This window comes from Cuculus canorus, chromosome 9 (genome assembly GCF_017976375.1).
Source record: "Cuculus canorus isolate bCucCan1 chromosome 9, bCucCan1.pri, whole genome shotgun sequence".
In the NCBI taxonomy this organism is placed as follows: domain Eukaryota; kingdom Metazoa; phylum Chordata; class Aves; order Cuculiformes; family Cuculidae; genus Cuculus; species Cuculus canorus.
In genome coordinates this window covers 27,561,729-27,583,076 of record NC_071409.1, presented here as the reverse complement: position 1 = coordinate 27,583,076, position 21,348 = coordinate 27,561,729, and the positions used below count along the sequence as shown (strand labels likewise).

The 21,348-nt window shown below is 47.2% G+C and overlaps 2 protein-coding genes across 17 annotated transcripts in view; one reads left to right on the top strand and one right to left on the bottom strand.

Annotated features, from left to right (window-relative positions):
• The window catches only part of ANAPC13 (anaphase promoting complex subunit 13), a 259,639-nt gene extending 245,090 nt beyond the window's left edge, over window positions 1-14,549 (bottom strand). The window contains exon 1 of the mRNA XM_054074085.1: window positions 14,538-14,549. The gene's annotated coding sequence lies outside the window, so the exon portion shown is untranslated. The remainder of the gene's footprint in view (window positions 1-14,537) is intronic.
• LOC128852994 (uncharacterized) overlaps window positions 1-21,348 on the top strand; it is a 143,798-nt gene that overhangs the window by 45,504 nt on the left and 76,946 nt on the right. For 3 of the 16 annotated variants that reach the window (XM_054074075.1, XM_054074064.1, XM_054074074.1), the window contains exon 1: window positions 14,995-15,196. The exons of 8 other annotated variants lie outside the window; for them this stretch is intronic. Coding sequence is in view for 4 of the 8 variants with exons in the window: in XM_054074064.1 (XP_053930039.1) it covers window positions 15,130-15,196 (67 nt within the window). In the remaining 4 variants the exon portion in view is untranslated. Of the gene's footprint in view, window positions 1-4,144; window positions 4,268-8,678; window positions 8,760-9,312; window positions 9,472-9,572; window positions 9,658-9,999; window positions 10,134-10,620; window positions 10,883-14,994; window positions 15,197-21,348 lie in introns of those variants that run through there. 5 more of the 16 variants (XM_054074065.1, XM_054074059.1, XM_054074060.1 and 2 more) reach the window with 5 other exon arrangements.

The window sequence follows — 21,348 nt, the reverse complement described above, 5'->3', positions numbered from 1 at the left end:
TCAGACCCAGCAGGATGTCCCACAGTGACCACGCTCCAGAACGGCCTCTGCTCATACGCTGGCAGAGCCAGGATTTACCTTATGGCATATGATTATTTTTCCCTCCTCCCTAATTGGTTCCGTTAATTTGTTGCGGACAGGAGCCTGTTCTGCCAAGTGCTAATTGCAAAGGTTATTGTTTCTGCCCTTTTCAGAGCACAGCAGGAAAATCTTCAGTTCCGTCATGTGAAAAACAGAGCAAAAAAGGCCAAAAGCGTTTGGACTGGATGTAAGCCCATCGTCCTCTGTGGCGTTTGTGCCATGGAGCATGTGCTGCTCTGCCAGTGCCTTCCAGTAGCAGAAGGAAGCCTCCTGCCCCAGGGTGCAGGCTCGGGATCCTCATCCTTGTCTCTGCAGTGAGGAACCATCAGGATGAAACATGCCTTTAGGTACAGGTGTCCCTTATCCTCTAAGCTGTTCACCACAGATTTCAGAGCACCTACTCTGTGGGGGAAACACAAGTTATTCCCAGGTTAGCTGAGCTGGTTATAGCCCATCCTTTCCTTGGCAAAGAGAACTAGACACACTTTAGTCTGGATGAGCTTTCCCAGCTGGAGGAATCGAGTACTTTGGGTGAAGTGGGATTACTCCAAAGCCAGGCTTTATCCTAGTATGGGAGAGGAGGAGCAGTTACTTCTTGGCTGGCTTTTCTCTGGAGCTGCTGTTTGCTGATGGAGCCTCAGCACCTGCCTGGATTAATGTGGATTTTATGATGGACAGCAGCCATTTATGCCAAGTGCCTGTTGCAGTCCTGTTGTGCTTTGAAGGTGACAAGCCATCTCTGGAAGAGCCCAGAATCTTCCAAGGGAGTTTCTGTATTGCTGAAAACTCACCTCGGTTCCCCACGTCTCCAGAAAACCTGGTGAGCTCTTTCTCCTTTGCTTGGCCATAGGTGTTCATACCACGCCAGAGCATGTGCTTTTGTCGTGTTCTCCATGGTTTCTGTTCCATGGGGCTCTGTATTTGCCATCTCAGGCTTTGTTCCCACCGCAGTGTTTACTCTGGCTCATTTCCTGTTTATCGTGTATCATGGCTTCATTTTTTTGTTCAGCAGCTCAGAAGTGAGTGTTTAGAAACAGAGGGATGCTTGGGGCAGCATTTGGATCCATGGTCAATCAGGGGACTCTGGTGGTGTTTTATACTGATTACAGGTATCGCTTTGTCCTGTGTCTCCTCTGCCCTGCCCTCTGTCCCAATATCCTTCTCATTCAGTCTTTTTCCTAATGCTCAAAGTTTCCCCCTCCCTGTCAGCTCTCTCCTGCTTTGCTCCCAGCAGCTGCCCGAGGCCAACCAGCCCTCACTGGGCAGATGGACCAGGTTAATGAAGCATGCTCTGCTTTGCTTTGCTCTGCTCTGCTCTGCTCTGCTCTGCCCCATCCCATCCCATCCCATCCCATCCCATCGAAACATATGATAAATGCATGGGCAGTATTTCGTTTCCTCCATACAAGCAGTCTGGATGGCATCTGTGTGCAGCACTTTCATGTGAAGGAAGCACAGTTAAAATCTAGATTTAGTGCAGAAGTGCATATATCATATTTAAAGGAGCTTTTGAGCTTAAGATATAAAGGAGAATTATATTTTTTATTGTAACTTTAATAGCTAAGGAGCTGTATCTCAAATTGCTTTACAAAGCAGTGAGGTAGATAGCGGCAGCTCAGGCAATATGTAGGGAAATGTGCCAGCCATATGTGTAGCCATATCTCACACGCAGCCTTGGAAGTCATTTATTTTTATTGAAGGGTTGAATTTGCCAGGATGTCAAGACTGTCTTCTGCACTCTTGAAGAAGTGCCATGCTGTCTTTAATCTACAAAGGCTGGTGACAGGAGGGGAGCGAGTGCTGCCTTGCCAGGTATCTCCTGTTTCTTTCTTCCCCACTGTTCCAGTGTGTTGGTGAATGGAGGCTGGGCTCAACTTCAGCACGTGGCCTTTTCTCTCCAGAATGAAGATTCGCTACTTTCCTGTGTGTCAGGCTTTTTTCCTTCTGCCTTCCTCTTCGTGCTTTCCATCTGTCCTTCTGCCTATCCATCCTTCCTCGCAAATTCACATATCTTTTTTTTTTTCCTAATTTTGGCTGGGCCTCTGAGTCTTCTGTGATGCACACAATCATAGATTCACGGAATCATTAAGGTTGGAAAAGACCTCTAAACTCATCCAGTCCAATCATCAGCCTAATGCCACCATGTCTGCTAAACCATGTCCCAAAGTGCCACAGCCACATGGTTTTTGAACCCCTCCAGGGACAGAGACTCCACCCCTGCCCTGGACAGCCTCTGCCAGGGCTTCACCACTCTGTTAGGAAAGAAATTGTTCCTAATATCCAATCTAACCCTCCCCTGGCTCTCCAAAAGCTGGTTTCAGGAGAAAGGCAGCTACATGTGGTGTATTAAATGCATGTTGTTTCACATGCCTCAAATTGAGCAAGAATGTTGGCAGTGAAAAAAATACTATCACAAAGAAATCTTTCTTAGTTATCCAATTTGTGCAATATCTTATTATAGGGGAAAAACAACTATTATCTGCCTTGTAAAGGTTAATATAATAATAAGCAGATACTGACTTCTATTGAGATGAACATGATGATTTATTGACCGGGGAGGTAAATATTCAGTGAAGCAAAGCCAGGGTCAATACTTACCATGAGGAGAATAAATTCTTATATTTTCTACAATGGGGAGACCAATCACTGCTAAAATGTCAGCTGCCTTGGCGCTGGCTGTTGCCATGTGTGGTGAGACAGCTACATGTGGAAGACTACCAAAAGGCACTTTACCTTGGTGTTTTAGAGAAAATGTCGATTTAGAATCATTTCCTTTGGAGGTTTTTGTTCTTCAGAATACTTTATTAAGTGTTTAAAAGTACTTTCCTGAAAACCCAACCAAACAAAAAAAGCATCTCCCGAGGGTTATAGTGGGTTTGAATTGCTAGGTGTATTTCTTGAGTAACTGTTATCATTTTATGGTCGTTTATTTTGCGTTATTAAAGAAACACTCAGCTTCCAGCTTCTAATCCTGGCAGCTTTAAACCCAACTGGAGATTTTCCTGCACACATATTCAATTTGATTGCAAAGCCATTTTTCATTTAAGCAATGCTTCAACACAGAAATGTCAAGCATCTCTTGTAGTTACCATGGATAAAGACAGGCTCTGAACATTGGCACCTGCTGCCGGGCTCCCTTCGATGATGCCCTCCTGCTCCTGCTGCTGCGATGGACCGCACTTGTGCTGAGGGAGTGGGAAAAGGGAGGTGCAGGGTCTGTGCACACGGGTTACTTGTGTTCGTCTGGGCTGTGATGGGTAGCAGTCTTCTACACGAAGTGTGAGGTGTGTTCTCTGCTCTGCCAGGCAATGTGCTGGCGATCACAGCTGTATTCACACTGGATGCACCCAAAACGTGATCCTGTGAGGTGATACCTGTCAGCTGCTCTCATCTGGGTGGGAAATGTGTATTCCTGTCTTGTCACAAGCCAAGGGCTTGTTCAGTGGTGCTGGGGGCGGCAGGATCCATAACTGTGCTTGGTGGGGGGAAGGGAGAGGGATCGCACTGTCTGTTACCCACCTGGAGCAAAGTGACATGAACAAGGATATTATTTTAGAAAGTTTATCTGTTTTGTATCTATGGTGACAAGATCCTTATCGGAGTAAGACAGACTCACAGGCTGTCTGCTCCTTGTTATCTTGGTGTAGGATGACAGCATAAGTATCGTGGCTAGAAATGTTATCTATCCTTTATTATTTCACTTGTGAGGGGCTAACAAGAGTGTTATCAGGGTGTTTACAATCAAAACATGTGCCGCTCAAGTGATAAAAGGGAGAACAGACATCTGATCTCCAAGGATATGAAGACAATGCAGCCTTGAGCAGTAGGAGATGGATCTTATTGAAAATGGTTTGGCAAGCTGGGAATGGACAAACAAGCCTGGGTGGCTGTTTAGATTGTAAGCTTGAGAGATGGGCTAGGGGAAGAGACACACACATGCGCGCACATAGTCTTGCAGAAAATGAAAAGGTGATCATATCAACAGCACTCTCAGTGAAACCAGAAATATTTGTCGATAGTTTATTTATGATTTTTCTTTTCTGTACTCTCTTCTTACTTGGAGTGGTGATCTGCAAGCTGTCAGGACCGGCGAGTGGAGCAAAGTTGCTTCAAGTCAGTTGGAATCTGAGAAAGCTTACCCAGGCTCGGAGGGTGGAGGACAGAGAGCTGCAAAAGCTGCGGATCAGTGAGTTCATTCAGATTAATTTTTCCTCTTGCTCGGGTAAGTGCTGTGTTCATTTAGGGGGTGCACAGACAGGGGGTTAGTGGTGACCACGGACCTTATCAAAAATCTCTGTAGGGACAGAGAGGCTAAATCCCTAAGGGGCTTAGAAATCTGACCCTGGTACCCTTCTGATGTTGGTAACGTGGAGGAGTTCAAAGGCGTCCTAGACATCAGGTCCTCATTAGTTGACAACTTGGCAAACCAGATGGAAAGCGGTGTCAAATTCTGATCATCGCATCTGACAGGACTTATTCTCATTTGTTAAAGATGGGATTGTGCAACACTACCCAAATCCAGGCAGTGGTGTTCCCCCACAGAATTCATTGACTGGTTTTCTGTTGTGGAGGTCATGGCAGGGGACAGCTTATGTCTTCACTCAACTCAGTATCAAAGTTCTCTGAGTCAAGCTTTGTGGCTTTCATTACACAAAAGAATACGTTTATTCTCTCAGCTTTCCTCTCTTGCTTCTCTGTCCCATGACAGAAGGGGACACAGAAGCTGTGCTCTCAAACAGAGTGCAAGCAGCAGGATCTTGCAGTGGCCCCTAATCCAGGAGAGAAGCCAAGCTGAAGGCACAAAGTCCAGTACGAGGTTCCCCCTCTCCCATGGGAAGGAGATTTGAAGGGTGGGAGTTGTCTCTGTAGGATAGAGACAGGCCAGGTATTGTGAGGGAGAGTGGAGGATGCAAACTGTGGCCTCCTTGTGACAACCCCATCTCTGAGCATCGCTGTTAGTTTGGCTGAGGGCTGGCTGCAAAGAAGGCAGCGGTTTCTTCAGATCACGGGGAGGGAATGAACGTGAACTTCTTGTTTGCAGCGTCATTCTGCATTAGCATCGCTACTTAACTCTGTATTTGTCTTGCTTTGGGTGTCATGTAAAGCAAACTACTTTCAACCTGCCCAGATGACTCTCATCACTTTCTAATGGCTGTCAGCTACCGGTAACCGTTCTTCACCGGTGGGAACTGGCAGCAACACCTCTGCCTTGTTTATGAGAAATAATCTTCGGCTGTAACACACGGTGTTACAGAACCCCTAGGTTTGGAGAGCCAGTGGGGCCATTTTGTATGGTAATATATATCCCATCGCTCCTCTCCTGCCCTTCATCTCTCACACCTTTAATTGCACTTGTGTTTCTGAAGCATATGGAATTTGTTATTCGGCAAACAATGTCCTTTGCAATATCAGCCTTAATTAACTGCTCCCCTCTGTATTTTCTTTCTCTTATCCTCTCCAAATCTCCACACTGAGACAAGTTGACGGCCCCCCACATGCATCAGTGCCAGCCAGTGAGCCATGACCAGATAAGAAGAAATGGAATTCCTTATCTCTTTTTTAAAAATACATACATACACACATACAAACACAGACCTGGGAAAGGCCAAGGTTACTGGGAAGGGAGAAGGCCCTTCAAGACAACAAAACCCCTTTCTCTTTTTAAGTCTCCATAGCAACTAGATGGAGCATCATGGGATGTGTCAGGATGAGAGAGGCCTATTCTTCCCCTACAACACTCTTTCCACTTCATTAGACTCTTTATCAAGTATCTCTTCACTGGGCTGAGTATATTTTTTTTGTCTTGGGGAGCAGTGCAGATGACTTAAAAGCAGGCTGACCTTTTCAATGGGACTTTGGGAGTTCCTTGTGGGAGATGCATCCTCTTCCCTTGCCTTCCTCCCTCACAGCCTCTTGTCTCCAGTTCACATGACCTTCTAATCAAAACCCTGCGGCTGGTGAGGTATGAAGGGTTCCTTAAAAAAGAGAAAGAGGAGAAAAAAAGAGAAGAATATGAGAATGTCCTTCACTGCCACTGGAGGTGTCAAGACCCCAGCTGTCAGAGCGGTGCATCTGTGGGGAAGATTAATGACTCTGCTTAGAGGAAATCCAAATAAAATAGAAGATAATAAATACCAAGTGACTGTGTGGGTGACAGGGTGAAGGGTGAGGATGGAGCGAGGGAGTATGACAGGACGGAAGTAGGTACTCCTCAGTCTCAGAAGTGTTTAAGTTCCCCATAGTGAAGCAAGTTAGCATAGGAAAGCACTTTAACTTTGGTCCTGTGGTCTTGAAGTGACGTGCTGTGTACACTGTCCGTGAGCATGGTTAGAAAGCGCTAGTTGAACTCAGTCGTGAAAACTGTATATTTTTATCTTCACTTCCCTGGGAAAGCATCCACTGTAGAGAAGTCTTTTGGTTTCAGCTTCTCACCACATAACCTGCTTCATTCTCGAGGTGTCTTGAATTGCTTTGCAAATTGATGCACTGGTGGTTCTTCGGGAAATTCACTGCCTGTTTTGTCAGGCAACGACACGCAAGGCAGCGTGGAGGCAGGCCTGCTTCTGCGGTGGGTAGGAAGTGATTTAAACCTTGCTGGGGGCAGTGGGATAACACTCGCACTATGGGTGAAGCTGGACCTTGGACCTGGCCTTCCTGAGAGAATCAGAGCTTTGTTACTGACTTCAGCTTTTAAGATGATCTTCTGGATTTTCACTTCTTCCAGCAAGCCATTACGTGACAGTTTGCAGCTTAATTTGAGCAGACTTCACACCACAAGAACCCAGCTGAGCATCTTACTACAACAGAGTGTGAAACTCTGTATGTTTGAAATCGTATGAATCAGGCAAGGAGAAGGGCTTCTTAGCACGGGTGACTGATGAGGCCAAAGTCCTTTAAATGTGTTTGTGAAGAGCTTTGAAGCTGGGCACGCTTAGACTGTGCACTCCTGAGCTAGAAGATTTACATTGGTGTTTTTAGGAGGGAAAACCATTAAACGAAAAAAAAAAAAAAACCCTCTGCATTTACAGAAGTCAGATTTATGAATGTCCCAGTCCATCTGCTTCAATCCTCATAGGAGTAATTATGAAGTGGGAAATCCCATTAAATCATAATAGGGCTTTTAAGTAGTTCCCTCTGATGAATTTGTGGCACTCTGCAAGTCCCATAATTCCCAATATACAGATGAGGAAACTGAGGTTAAGTGACTTAGCCAAGGTCACGTAGCAAATCAATAACCACTCCAGCCCATGCAAGGCAGCCCTTCAGTCGTTGACTTCATATGGCTCTGGCTTCAGCGAGCATGCTGTCAGCGCTTGCCAAATGGGAATGATTATCCCCACTAGTGTCCCAGTCCCGGTGGTGGAAACCCAGGGTCTGAAACGTTGAGTTGTGTCAATAAACAGGTACATCTGTGTTCAGGCAGAGCTGAGGTACGGGAGCAGTTGTGGGGTTTCTGTCTTCCTGCTTGCATCTGCATCTCCCTCCATGGAGATTCCCCCGGGTTCCTGCTGCTCCCCGCAAGCAGCCAGGCTCATGGCAGTGGGACAGCTGGCAGAACCCCCCACATCGTCACGTTTTATGCAACTGTTATAGAATCATTGAGGTGGGAAAAGACCTCCAGTCCAGCTGTCAGCTCAGCCCGCTTGTGCCTGCTGAACCATGTCCCCAAGTGCCACCTCTACACAGTTTTTGAACCCCTTCAGGGATGAAGACTCCACCCCTGCCCTGGGCAGCCTCTGCCAGGGCTTCACCACTCTGTCAGGAATAACATTGTTCCTAATATCCAATCTATTCCCCCCCAGGTGCAATTTGAAGCCACTTCCTCTCATCCTGTCGCTTGTTACTTGGGAGCAGAGCCCAGCACCCACCTCACCACAACCTCCTTTCCAGCAGCTGCAGAGAGCGATGAGGTCTCCCCTCAGCCTCCTCTTCTCCAGACTAAACAGCCCCAGACCCCTCAGCTGCTCCCAGAACCCCTGGGCTCCAGACCCTTCCCCAACTCCGTTCCCTTCTCTGGACGCACTCCAGTCCCTCAATGTCCTTCTTGTCATGAGGGGCCCAAAACTGAACCCAGGATTTGAGGTACGGGCTCACCAGTGGCGAGTACAGGAGATGATCCCTTCCCTGCTTCTGATGGCAACATAATTTCTGATATTTTGTCTTGTTCCCTGGCATGAGTGAGGAGATCCTGGGGGGGAAGGGTGGGTGCACCTTACACCGGGGTGTCACAGCTCTGCTGCCTTCATGGACTTAAGGAAGGTCTCATTGTCTCAGGTGAGGCTCGGCCATGCAGGCTGGGGTGCTTTTGGTGGGCTCCCACCGCAACCAAAGAAAGGCTGCCTAATTGTCCCTGACAGGCAGGTCTCATCTTGTTTCCAAATACAGAATCTCCAGTTCCCCGGTCCCCGCACTGTCCCAGTTCATCTTAGCACCCTCTGCCATCTGTCACAGCACCATCACTTCCCTGTGGCATGGCAGGCAGCAGTCTGAATCCCATGTGCTCCATCTGTGCAAGGTGCTCTGGTTGCGCTTCACAGCATGTGTCTTGTCATCTGTGGCATTTGCCTGGAAATGCAGCGAGAGCATCTCTCTTGCAGGTGGTGGGACGTTGGGGCAGGAGCATCTTCCCCGTGGCGGAAGGAAATTGCCACACACGAGACCTGTCAGCTGTGACGAGGGTGAGAGCCTCTGCCAGCATCTGTGGGAGACTTGTCAACCTGGTCACCTTCCTCCCTTCCTGCTGCTTCACTCTTACTGCCCGTGTTTCAGCTCTCTGTACTCATTTTTTTTTGTCTTACTTTCATGGAGGGGAATGTACAAGTAGTCTGGGGGGATTTCAGGAGTGGAAATGCCTGTGTTCAATGTAAGCTCACTTCCCACGGGTGGCTGATCCTGAGGAAATTTTTTTTTTTTCCCCAGGACCAGGAAGACTGTAGTTCTGTCACTCTTAGGTCTCTAATTCCAGCAAGGCTCATATTCACTGATGTGTTGTCTTTACCTGTTATTACTCTTCCCAGCGCTGCAAGCTGGAGTCACACAGCAGTGGGGGATGCTGGATGTAGACATCAGGCATTGCCCAAGCAGGAGCCTTTCTCCATCCTCAGTGGCTTGCTTCCCTGTTCTTTTTCCGCAGAGTTTCTTTAGCTAATTCTCAGCTATCTGAATTGCTGATTCTGCTCTTGCTCTCACCGTGGCCCTGTGCTGACAATCTAGCTCTCTTTCCTTTCTCAGGTAAATGGTACAAAAGCACAGCAAGTAAACTGGAGCCTGCTGGCTCAACGAGCATGTGCTGGGATTAACCTGCTGCCAAATGGCTTCACTGTGTTTCTGTAGTGGCTCCTGCAGCCCTGTCAGACGGTTCCTCAAAAGGGTGAAGAGGAGATGTCAATGGTGAGGTGGTGTTCTCAATGCCAGGATCCTTCCTACTTTGCTGTAAGGTCTCTCAAGGACAGCATGTATTTCATGTGTGTCTCTCTCTGCTTTCTGACCAGTGTTTCTTCATGCATCCGACACTTGCCAAGACCTCTGACATCCCTACTCCTGTTCAACTGCAGAGAGTTCTCGGGAACACTGCAGGTAGAGTCGAGAGCAGGAGGAACATCAGCGGCCTCCAGCACTGTCTGCCATAGCTTTATGGCATTCCTGGCTTTCCAGCTACTCCAGAAAGGCCCTGACCTACTCCAGAGATCCCCTCTATCACAGCCCCAGTACTGTACCTGCATTGCCAGCACCCAGGCCCATGCTCAGCCTTCCTCTGGCACTCAGCAGCTGAGGAGGCAGCACGGCACTGGCTCCGGGGTCTGCCCGTGCTGGGGGCATGATGGATGGGAGCTCCCACAGAGGAAAGCTTGGTCTTGTGTCGTTGCTGGGGGGCATCCAAGTCTGGCTTTGAAGTGGCTAGCTTGTTTTAATGCTTTTCATGTCTTGGGACAGTGTCTGAATTTATTTTGGGTTGAAGATCTTAGCACCCCATGCTGATGCTGGGAGAATGCTCTGGGAAAGAAGCATTTGTGAAGACAACTCTCCTTTCTGCAGCACATGGCAAAGCACTGGTATGTAAGATTCGGCAGGAGGCACAGGGGACATTTCGGACAACAAACTATGGCTTTAAAAAAACCACTCAGCAGTAGTTTGAGGTTTCCTTCCTGAGGCTTTACTGACGTTGAATATATGTTGAATATATTTCTCTATGCAGGCTCTACAGCAAGAAGGACTTGTTCCAGGGATTATTATGACTGTACGTGTTAGCTGTTCCTTTTGTATGAGGGATGACTTAGGTCCCCGCTCTGTGCCACCGTGCAGTTTGATTTCAGCTTCCTTCACACCATGGCATTTCTGAAAAGGCTGCTTGTTTAACACAGCAGCTGTGTTGTCTTAGTGCAGCTGTAACATGTGTTTGTCCAGGCATTGCCGCTGGGGGACGGCAGGGCTAGGAAGATGTTTTATTAGGTCATTCACAAGTCCTAATAATCTCTGAGTCTCTCTAATATCTTTGGCAGTCATCTGTGCTGCTTTTGCTTTGCGGGATGGGGCTGTAACCTGAAGATGGGAAATCGCTTGTGTACGACCAGCTGGGTTTCGTATCTCCTGTCTGTTCCCAGCAGGAGCGAGTCCCTGTGTGCTGTGTCTTAAACCATGTATGGGGAGTTGAAACATAGAGCATCACAGCACCAGAGAGGATCGGAACCACTCAGAGCATTGTTTGTGCAACTTGCTGGTGGCACTGGAGATCTTCCCCTGCAGACCGGATCCCAGGAAGCATTCCTGCCCCTACTGCTCCGACTGCCAGTGCGAGATTACCGTAAGGCTGCTGCTCCTTCCCTGGCCCCGAAATGCGTGGTTTGTGTGTGCTCTGCTTCCAGAGCTAGAGGTTGCTGAATCCTTTTGCTTTTGCCAAAGGAGTTGATATTTCCTCAGTCACTTGTGTTTGGATGTGAGCTCTCTGATAAGTGGTAAATTTGCTCAGTGGCATGCAAACGTTTTGATTTTTTTGCAAGGCTCCTTCACCTTGCAGTTTATCCTGTGATGAGGACTTTTCCAGGCCAGAAATGTCTACTGCTTTCATCACAGTTTTCTTACAATGCAGTGCATTCTTACTGTCTCTTGCGAGTGCAGTCTATTGCTGGGCGCTCTCCTCTCACCCAGTTGTGGCTGTATTGTGCTTGAGAGCCATCCTACTCCTTCAAATGCTATTTGATGATTTCTCTCACAGAGGTGATGTGGGCAATGTGGAGGTCACTCCCTCTTTCAGTTTCTTGTCATTTGTGTGTCCTCTGTATATTCATTTCGTGCAGCTTTTGCATCACAGCTTCATGGTTCAAGACGTATTTTAGGCAGCATCTGCACTAGCTGTACTGCTGAGTTAAGTCTCTGTCATCTCCACTGGCATTCAGGTTATGAGTCCTATTGTCTTCATGGTATTGTTACTGGTAGAGGCATTTCAATTTGGCCATATTTTGTTACATCTTTCTTTCCTTCCTCACACAGCGTTGGGGAGGTCTTTGCTGTACAGCGTGTTCACTGATGTTATGCTTTGCCATCTCCTTGCCTGCTTGTTTGCAAACTGCTGGGTTTGTAAAACAGCCTGGAAAGGGAAGCAAGCCATGTCCTTGGTCTCTTCCAGTCCATGTTCATAGCAAGCATGTGCAACGGTGCAGTGTCTGAGCAGCTTCTTGCCCCTTTACTAGGCTGCTCTATGTAATAGATGCAATGTTTGGTGAACTGCATAGGGGTTTTTTGGTTCCTCTGCTATTTCATACAAGTCCCCATGCAGGGTACTTCCTGCTGCTTTTTGCTTAATTGCATTTAGTCCTGTCATTCTCAAATGCAGCCTAAAGTTGGGCATCATAGAGCTGAATGCACATCAGGGTAGGGAACAGATGTGATCCAGACAGATGAGACCCCCAGATTAGGGAACATCTTCACCACAGCTTTGACATCCTTTGAAATCACCAAAGGGTCTGGACAAGAGGAGAGGGATCCATCCTTCTGGATCCAGGCTGTGTTTTCATTTGGAGGCAAAGAGGCAAATAGCAACTTCTCATCGAGGCCCGGAGAGGTGTTCATGGCACGGCTTTGGAGCAGCAACCTGTGTCACGATTCTCTCTGTGCGCTGGGTTGTGTGTTTGCTTTCACACAAGCCCCTCGCTTGCTTTCCCGGAGCTGTTGTCTGAGTTGGATTTGCCTACTGCAGGCCCGTGCAGTTCAGGCATGAGCAGATCATATGTCTTGGTGGCATTTTCCCTTTGTGCTTTTGCATCTTTGGTGCCTACTATGCCCAAAGCAAGGAGCCCCTCTTTTGAGGTTTCTTTTCCTGCGCTGGGCTCGTTAAGCTGCTGAGCAGCGTGAAGGCACATTTAGCAGCAGGTCTACAAGGGCAGAGATGTGCATTTGAGGCATAGGTGGGTCAAGAATAGCTTTGTAGCACCTACCCAAGGCTTTGTGTTTTATTCTCAGCTTGCTCTTGGTGCGACCAGGGGCTCTTGCAACACAAGCAGCCTTTCCCCACAGCACCGTAGCAACATGCTGACTGTCGCTTTGTTTTCTCCTTTATCCGTCCCCTCTTGTAATTGCCTGCTTTTCCCAGAGTGAGCTAAAGAGAGCCCTGTTGCTGAAGACAGCCCCTTTCAAGGCCACCTGCTTAGGGACAGGGTTTGCGGCTCCTGCCCTGCCAGCAGTCTCCCCCGTCTCTTTGGGTTTTCTCTCTTGCCACATTCATACCTTTCCACTTCCATGTACCTGCAGAAGCCAACCTGCCTCTGACTCCAAGTTCAGTCTCCAGACATAAAAGAAGAGAAAGTCAGGACAGAAAGACATTTAGGCTTTCTTCTTCCTCCACACCTGCTGTTCTTGTTCTTCAGGCACTTCCTAAGGGTAGAGTTCTCCCAGTTCCTAGTCATTACCCTTTATATAAGCATAATATAGTACTCTAACGCTCCCTACGGGGAAGCTATCTATTGTAGCAATCTGTAAAACAAAAGCTGGATTGATCCTTCTCCCATTGCTCCCCAAAAGATGCTGCATGCTGTTCCTCAAATGGAAAGTCTGAAAGCCTTCATCAGAGGGTAGTTTATTTTTACACAACGTTTTTACACTCAAGCAAAACTGAAAGCAAGACATAATTTGAAACAGCTAAGCTCGCCGTTAGAGCAGAACCGCACAAATAAAATGCCTAGGATGATGTAGCTGAGTGCGTTGCAGTTAGAAAAATGACTGTGTACAAGGCGCAAGGAAAACTAGACTGATGAATGTGAATAGTAAGGAGCAGACTTTCAAGGCAGAAAAAACAAATTGAGAATGTAGTTGATTGTATTCAAGGGAATCAGGAAAGAGTACACTAAATTGTACCTTAAGCGACAAAAAAGTGCCTCCACCTCCAGGGAGAGTGGGCAGAGCAGTGGCTTGGGACCCAGGAGACCTGCCTCCCAGTTGTTTCCTTGCCACTGGGCTTTGTGACCTTGCTCAGATCACGGTATGTCCTTGTGCAGTCACTTCTGGGCCTGTAAGAAGGGCAGGCACGTGACATAAAAGGTGCTTTTAAGATCTGCATATGTGACAGGCTCTGAAAGCACTGGCTGAAGGGCCCTTCTGCATGGACTGCCTTGGCATCTGCCGTGTTCCAGGGATATCACTGATGCTAGTAAGTCGTTATCTAGGCCAACTACCCTCTGACAGTGGAACTTGGCTGGATATGAGGTTAACAAGTACAGCTATGTAAAAAAATTGCTGTAAGTTTTTAACAGCTTGCACCACCCCCAATAAAATGGGAGCTTGGGTATGTCTTTAATCACTCATTTACAAAACCTCCAACTGAATATAATTAATCAAATCAATAAACTAGTGAACACCAATCTTAAAAGCTAGGATATGACAGTGTTGATGGAATCTTGACTTTAACCTGTCCAGATAAAGTTATTTACAGCACTGATTGGAAGCCAGTTTGCTTTGGGGTCTTGGGAGCACCAGCAGGCTCTGCAGCCGCTCTGCTCCGAAGGGTCTTCCTGCCTGGGCTGGGGCTCAGCTCTGGCTGGGCTGCAGCTCCAGCCTTGCACAGCCTGCTGTGGGGTAGCCCCGAAATACATGCCTCACTGGGGCCTCCCTTCCCATCTTGGGAGCTGCAGCTCTCAGAAGCTCTTCTTGAGCCAACCTGCCTGGCCAGGTACCTCACTGGCAGTAAGTGGAGAGCACCACAAACCACGTCAAAAGTTAAGCAAGATCTACAGTAGCCTTTTCTGCTGACTCTAAAAGGAGCCAAGGTTCATCTGATTTCTTACAGCTTTCAGCTGCTGTTTTGGTCCAGTGCCCCCAAGCTCAATATTTGAGCTGGGCACAGGTGGAATGAGTTTCATCCCAACCAGTAACTCGCTAAATGGTCTCAGCATTGCCCCTACCCAGGGAAACAAGGGGCATGGGGCAGACAGAAGCTGCTGGAGCAATCCATGTGCAAGGTCCCTTGTCGGTCCCTGCCCTGGGGGTGGGATGAGGAGGAGCCCAGGAGGATCTAAAAGACAGACTGGTCCGTGCACAAGGTCCTCCTGGTAACCTTGGATGGACGTATCTATGGATCAGGACTTCACTGGCTGCAAGGGAGGTAAAAAACAATCTGACTTTTCCTCTTTCCTACTCTCTCTTTTCTTTCCCTTCTTCTCTTTTCTCTTTCCCCACTCTTCTCCACCCTGCAATGAAGCTTCATCCCCGACACTCTGTAATGGGGAAACCATGCCGTCCGTGGCTCCACAGCTGAAGTTGCCTCTTTGCTGGCTCTAGAAGGAGCCAAGGTTCATCTGACTTCTTACAGCTTTCAGCTGCTGTTCTGGTCCAGTTCCCTGAAGCTCGTTATCTGAGCTGGGCGCGGCTGGGGTGAGCGTCATCTTGACGAGTAACTTGCAGAATAGTCTCAGCATTGCAGCTGCCCTCTGCGCAGGGCAGCAAGGAGCCTGGGACAGACAGAACCTGCTGGAGCAATCTGTGTGCAGGGTCCCTTGTCAGTCCCTGCCCCAGGGGTGGGACAGGGTAGAGCCCCAAAAGGTACAAAAGACATACTGGTCTATGAGGTCTTCCCAGCATCCTGGGATGCAAGCATCTACGGATCAAGCTTTCGCGGGCTCCAAGGGAGGTGAACAATATGATTTTCTTATCCTCCTACTCTCTCCTTTCTTTCTCTTCTTTCTCTTTCCTCTTTTCCCCCTCCGCTGCGGTGAAGGTGATAGCTGTGATTGTTTGTGGGGCTCTCAGTGCCTGGGGCTGCTATTGCGGTTATTGTTGTCTCAAGCCCTCTGGGCTGCTCTGTGTCGCCCTGGGGCATGAGGGTCCCTGCAGAGCACTCTGTGTTTGTCCTTTTTAGGCAGCCTCCCACTGAATTGGGGACCTCAAAGCCACCCAGTCCCAACCCCCTGCCACAGGGCTTCTTAAGAATGTGCTTGCTGATGGAAAAGGGGAGTTGTTAAAGTGTTTTGAAGGAAGGCAGGAGAAACCAGAGAGCTTACAAAGCTGGACTCAAAATCTGTCTCCAAGGTGTGGTTTGCAGCTCTTGCAATGAGCTCCCCTGTGTCTTTTGCTTACTTTGAGCATATTTTTCCCCTCATTTTTGTGCTCAGTCCCTGGACACGAGCTTTCTGACCCAAAGTTGAGATGCCAAAGATCAAGTCTGTCACCCTGATGTGACCCAGAGGGCGAATCCAGGTACTGGAGTTACTGCTCTGCAATAAATTCTTATGGAATCACAAAATGGTTTGGATTGGAAAGGACCTCAAAGCCCATCGAGTTCCACCTCCCACTGGACCAGGCTGCTCCAAACCTTTTTATTCTAGCTTTTTCTATCTATATTCTACTGTGTGGTCATTTGCTTTATCACAGTTTGCTGCTGGTTTTTGGAAGAGCTCTTTGGTGATTTAACTTAGGAGTTAACACTGATTCCTTGGCTTCAGCCACTGCTCGTGCCCAAGCTCATCTGGACCCGGACGCTAATGCTGTATTGAATTTTCTTTCAGTGTTTTGCAATCAATATTTTTGGCTGTTGCTCTGTGCCATCCATTGCCAGTGTGAGCTCCTTCTGACTGTGAGAGGAAACACGTACCTGCTTGTCGGTCTGGGTCTGCTGGGGAGGTTCCTGGGGAATGCAGAAGACCTCAGCCCATGTGGGGCTTGCCTGGAGCGGTGTTAGCTATGAACGCATGCTTTCTAATTTCTGAGTTGTCCTAGGAGACTACTTCACCTTTTGCAGGATGGTTTAGGAGGATGTGCTGTTCAGGATTGCCGTTCGAGCGTTATTTATTAGTTATGTAGTATCTTCCAGGCTGCTTTAGTCAGTGTCATGTGAATTCTCTGGGGACAGAGGAAACAAAGAAAGGAAAACACTCGCAGGAGTGATAAAACAGGAGTATGACTAATATCCTCTCTCTCTCTGTAGTGTTTTTTCACAGATCAAAAATCAATTAAGGGTGAATTTCACTGGGAACTCTTTAAGCAATGTAATATTTCATTAGAGATCATTGCAGACTCTTTCACATTTGCAGCCCAGGTGTGAATTGCAAAATTAGCCTGATTCTTTGAATAGTTTTCTCAAAGGTAACATTTCTCCAAGCGCACTGTGTTCAGTGCAAGCTGTGCAGCTGCTGTGGAGAAGGTACATTTATTGTCTCCTCCCACATCCTGACAGAGACACGAGACTGAAGGAATGGGTTTCTTAGTGTAATGGCAGTATGTCTGGGCACAGGGTTGTGGAATGGAAGCAGGTCATTTTCTTCCATCCTCTTTGGCGAAGAGGAGGCTGAGGGGAGGCCTCATTGCTCTCTGCAGCTCCTGGAAAGGAGGTCATGGTGTGGTGGTTGCTGGGCTCTTCTCCAGAGCGATGGCCTCAGGTTGTGCCAGAGGAGGTTTAGATTGGGTATTTGGAAAAATGTCTTTACTGAAAGAATAGTGAAGCCATGGCAGAGGCTGCCTGGGGCAGTGGTGCAGTGTCCATCCCTGGAGGGGTTCAAAAAATGTGTGGCCAAGGCACTTGGGAACATGATGTAGTAGACACTGTGTGGTTGGGCTGACGGTTGGACTGGATGAGCTGAGAGGTCTTTTCCAACCTTAATGATTCTATGATTCCATGTGATAACGGAAGAAAATAAGAGTGTGATATTATAGGAGAACAAGAGTGGGACTTGGAGAAGAGTGGGTTTGTTTGTTTCCAATCCCATGTTGTTAGTAGCACGAGCCTCTACCTTTGTGAAACGTCCTTGTTTCTATAACTTACCTCTTCTCCTTCCATGGTTCCTGGATCTGTCCCTCCCGCTGTCTAAGCTCCATAACACTGAGATGGGGAGAACTGTGGTAGTGCCAGTGGACTTGCACTGACATCTGGACTCCTAACTGCCAAAGTCCTCTGGACGCAGCTCTCCTTCCAAAACCTTCCTTTCCTGAAGGCATGGAGAGCTGAGCAGCGTGGCTTCCTCTTCTCTACTGCAAGCCCCTCCTTTCAATCGTTAGTCCTCCCTAGTACGTGCCCTTTTCAGTATCCATTTGCTATGTGGTACATCTTTTCTTATTCACAACCTGGCTATTGATTCTTATTTGGATATCATCTGTCTTACTGAGCCTTAGGGTCAAGATTTAGGGGGAGGGGTGGCATCTTTTGTTAGTTCAAGTGTGGTTTAGTTGGGTGAGAGTGAGACAGGTGAGCTCTTGGGATGAAAAAGGGCCACTCGAGATTTCTTCACAGGCTCAGGATAGGGTGTTTGCATGTCCAGAAGGCTGACTGCTTTCCCCACCTGAGCAGGTGCCTTATGTGAAGAGACTACTTTTCCCTGTAAACTTCATCTTTCTCCTCTCCTAACACCATCACAGCTACAAGAGCCCAAATACAGGGGCTCAGCCCTCTCCTCCTTCTCATTTAAAGTCAACAAGACCTGGATTAGAGTTGTAAGAGAGACCTATACAACCCATCTACATCTTTTTGTCTTGCTTTACCTTCCTGTGTTTCATTTCTTGTCCCCTGACATCAGTTGGTTTCTGTGCGTGTTTATTCTTTCTGCAAAGCTCTCCCCTTCTCCAGGAGCACGCTAAGGGTTAGTATGATTGGGTTGATACCTGGCACTGCAGTTGCTAGAAAGAATATCTCTACAGAAACCTGCTGGGCATAATCACTTTCCTAGAGAGTGGTAAGATGAGGCATGCAGTTATGGTCCTTTCCTTAAGTATGGTCTTGGACTCTAATTATTTTCAGCAAAGAATATGTTCTGTTTCAGACTCATCTGTCCAGTTACCCTTGCTGGATCTCCATTGTATGTACTTGTCCAGCCTTGTTTTGAACCTCTGCAAACTTTCTGCCACCACTTCTTCTCACAAGCATCTACTGCCTGTTAATGACAAACTGTCTCCTTTCATTTGCTGTGGACCTGTTTGGTTACTGTCCTCTGATGCTCCTTGTTCTGTTTGGATGACATGGTTAACAAGTAGTCTTCCCTTCCAGCAGACTCAAGATTCTTTTAAATCCCCCTCACCTGCCTCTTTTCCCAACCCACTGGGATGCTCTTTTCAGAGAAGATGTTCCAGACCTTATAACGTATTTGTTCTCCTTTGTGAGCCTTCCCTTGCTGTTATCTTTTTGCTTTGTCTCACCATAGCTCTGTGGTGACACCATCCATGTACTTTACCTGGCTGCTAAGGAGAGTTTTGGGGTACTTGGTGTTGCTTGAGAGACCAGAATTAGCTACGTGTTTTGGAGAAGATGGCCCTTATTTGCAAAGGCTTTTATTATATGAACCCTTTCAGCAAAACGACAATTATTATGAATCCTGAAAGAGGACTCTCAGCAGCTTCCAATTACAATTCTGGCTGCATCCAATTTGAATGTCATTTGCTATTTAGGGGGCATTTGAAAATGCATTTTGGGAGGTGTCTTTCATTTCATTTATGGTGGCTAACGTTATTTCTAATGCTAAAGGAAATTAAAAAGTGCTTCCTGCTTAGAATCAATTACTTCTAATGAAGAAAAAAAAAACAAAACCAGGCTGCTGTATGCTGACCACATGGCAGCCTCATTGTAGAGAGAAGAAACCAAAGTATCTGGATGCAGTGCCAGGGTGGTGTGCCTGTGCTGCATTGGAAGCTCAGCTGCACCCAGAATGACTTGGCAAAGTTTTGTTTGCCTTTGAAATGGGAAACATGAGTGATCAAATTGCAAACAAACCTGGCTGTGCTCTGAAGAATCTCTTAAAAAGTGCTCAGTACATCTGGTGTGTATGCAGCTAACTTAGTTCAGATGGGCTGATTAGGTCATGTGCCATTCATTCTCTTTACCTGTTAGAAGTTCAGTGAAGTGCAAGGGGTAAGGGCTCATGAGAACTCGTTTGTGGGAGCTGTGGTTTCAGAATCTGGTTAACCCAGTCACGTGCACTTGATTTGGATCAGATGCTGGTGTGTTCTTAGAGCCATAGAATGGCTTGAGTCAGAAGGAACCCCAAAGCCCATCCAGTCCCACCCCCTGCCATGGGCAGGAACACCTCCCACTGGATCAGGGGCTCCAAGCCCCATCCAACCTGGCCTTGAACCCCAACAGGGATGGGGCAGCCACCACTGCTCTGGGCACCCTGGGCCAGGGCCTCCCCACCACAACAGCAAAACATTCCTCCCTGAGATCTTATCTCAATCTCCCCTCTTTCAGCTGAAAACCATTCCCCTCATCCTGTCCCTGCCCTCCCTGATCCAGAGCCCCTCCCCAGCTTCCCTGAAGCCCCTTTCAGCACTGGAAGCTGCTCCAAGGTCTCCCTTGAGGCTTTTCTTCTCCAGGCTGAACAACCCCAACTCTCACAGACTGTCCTCAGGTGAGAGGTGCTCCAGCCCTTGGATCGTGGTGTTGTTTCACCTCTGAATTATCGAGATCTCATGATGTGGTGCTTATATTGGCCAAAGAAAAGGAGTTAACCTGCTGTAAAACCTGTCATGGCATGGTGTGAGCAGCTTTGAGCCACTGGCCAGAGCCAGAACTGGGTCAGCATGTTGTGTTCCATACAAGCAGCACTGGAACCGTGTTTGCAGCGTCATTAAATGATGTCTGCGAGCAAGTGCACGTGCTTGTGTTTGTATTCACACCTCCTTGCTTGGAGAGATGCACAAGTAGATCAAAAATGTAGTCTAGTGGATTCCAGCATTAAGTCAAGTGACTTAGATATTTTTCAAGGGCTTGTCCGATCCTACTAAAAAGCAGATTGTTACTTGTTAGTTTGGAGCCCTTTTGTTCACACTTGGATGTTTTTGTTTCCTTTATGGTATTTATTAAAAGAACAAGAAGAAAACAACTCGGGGTGGCATCATGCAAAAACTACATGCTCAAAATGTTAGTGCTACGTTTTGGCTGTTCCTCAAAGACAAGTGTGATGCCTTGTCCCCTTTTAAGTTAAGTATAAGTTTAGAAGAATAAAGGTAAAAGAATAACCTCTTGAATTTAAAATCCCACTGAAAGAAAACGCTACATTGCACAGTTTTCCTCTATGAGAGAGATGGTGAGGGGAGGTTGGGACAGTAGGATGCAAGAGAAGGTACTATGTGTGACAGATGTTAGTTGAGTTGTTTGGTGCTCAAGCTGTAGTCACATTGCATCAGTGAGGATGAAGAGATGTAGAAACAAACAGAACTTTAGGTGATTCATTGTAATCAAACTTGCTCATCCAATCCAGTTTTACGGTCTATGTAGCAGCAGTTCCTTTATTTTTAGTTCTTCCTTTTGTTTGTTTTACTTCTTTCAGGGTGCATATTACTAAGTAATCAAGTAAAGCATTTTATTTAATGTCTGAGAAGTATTCCTAAGTTGCTTTGTAATATAGAATCCTCAAAGCTTCTTGAGTGAGAAACTCCAGAAACACTTGAATTTATTTGAACTGAGTCCTGGAGCCTTGCCTTGATTTGGGTGATGTATTTAAGCAGAGAGGAGACTGAATAAGAAGGCCAGGCCATGTGTTTTGTACGATGGGTTTTGCAGACAGAGATTTAATAAGGGAGATTCATTATATTCTGTTCAACAGTACTGTTATCCACGCACCACTTCTCAAAGCCTGTATGCTTCCTGAAAGCACCTCGGTGTACTTGTAGGCTTGTCTTTTGATTTTTTTGCTTGAAAATGGGAGGAAGGATAAGGTTATTTATGATATTCAACTTCGTCCATAGCATCTCATTTCTTGTCTTGACTTGTTCAGGGTTTTTTCAGTGCCATCTCATTACTGAATCTTCTGGTTTTCTAGATGAGTGCACCGCTTTTCTTAAGGATCTGTTTTAGGTAGCTAA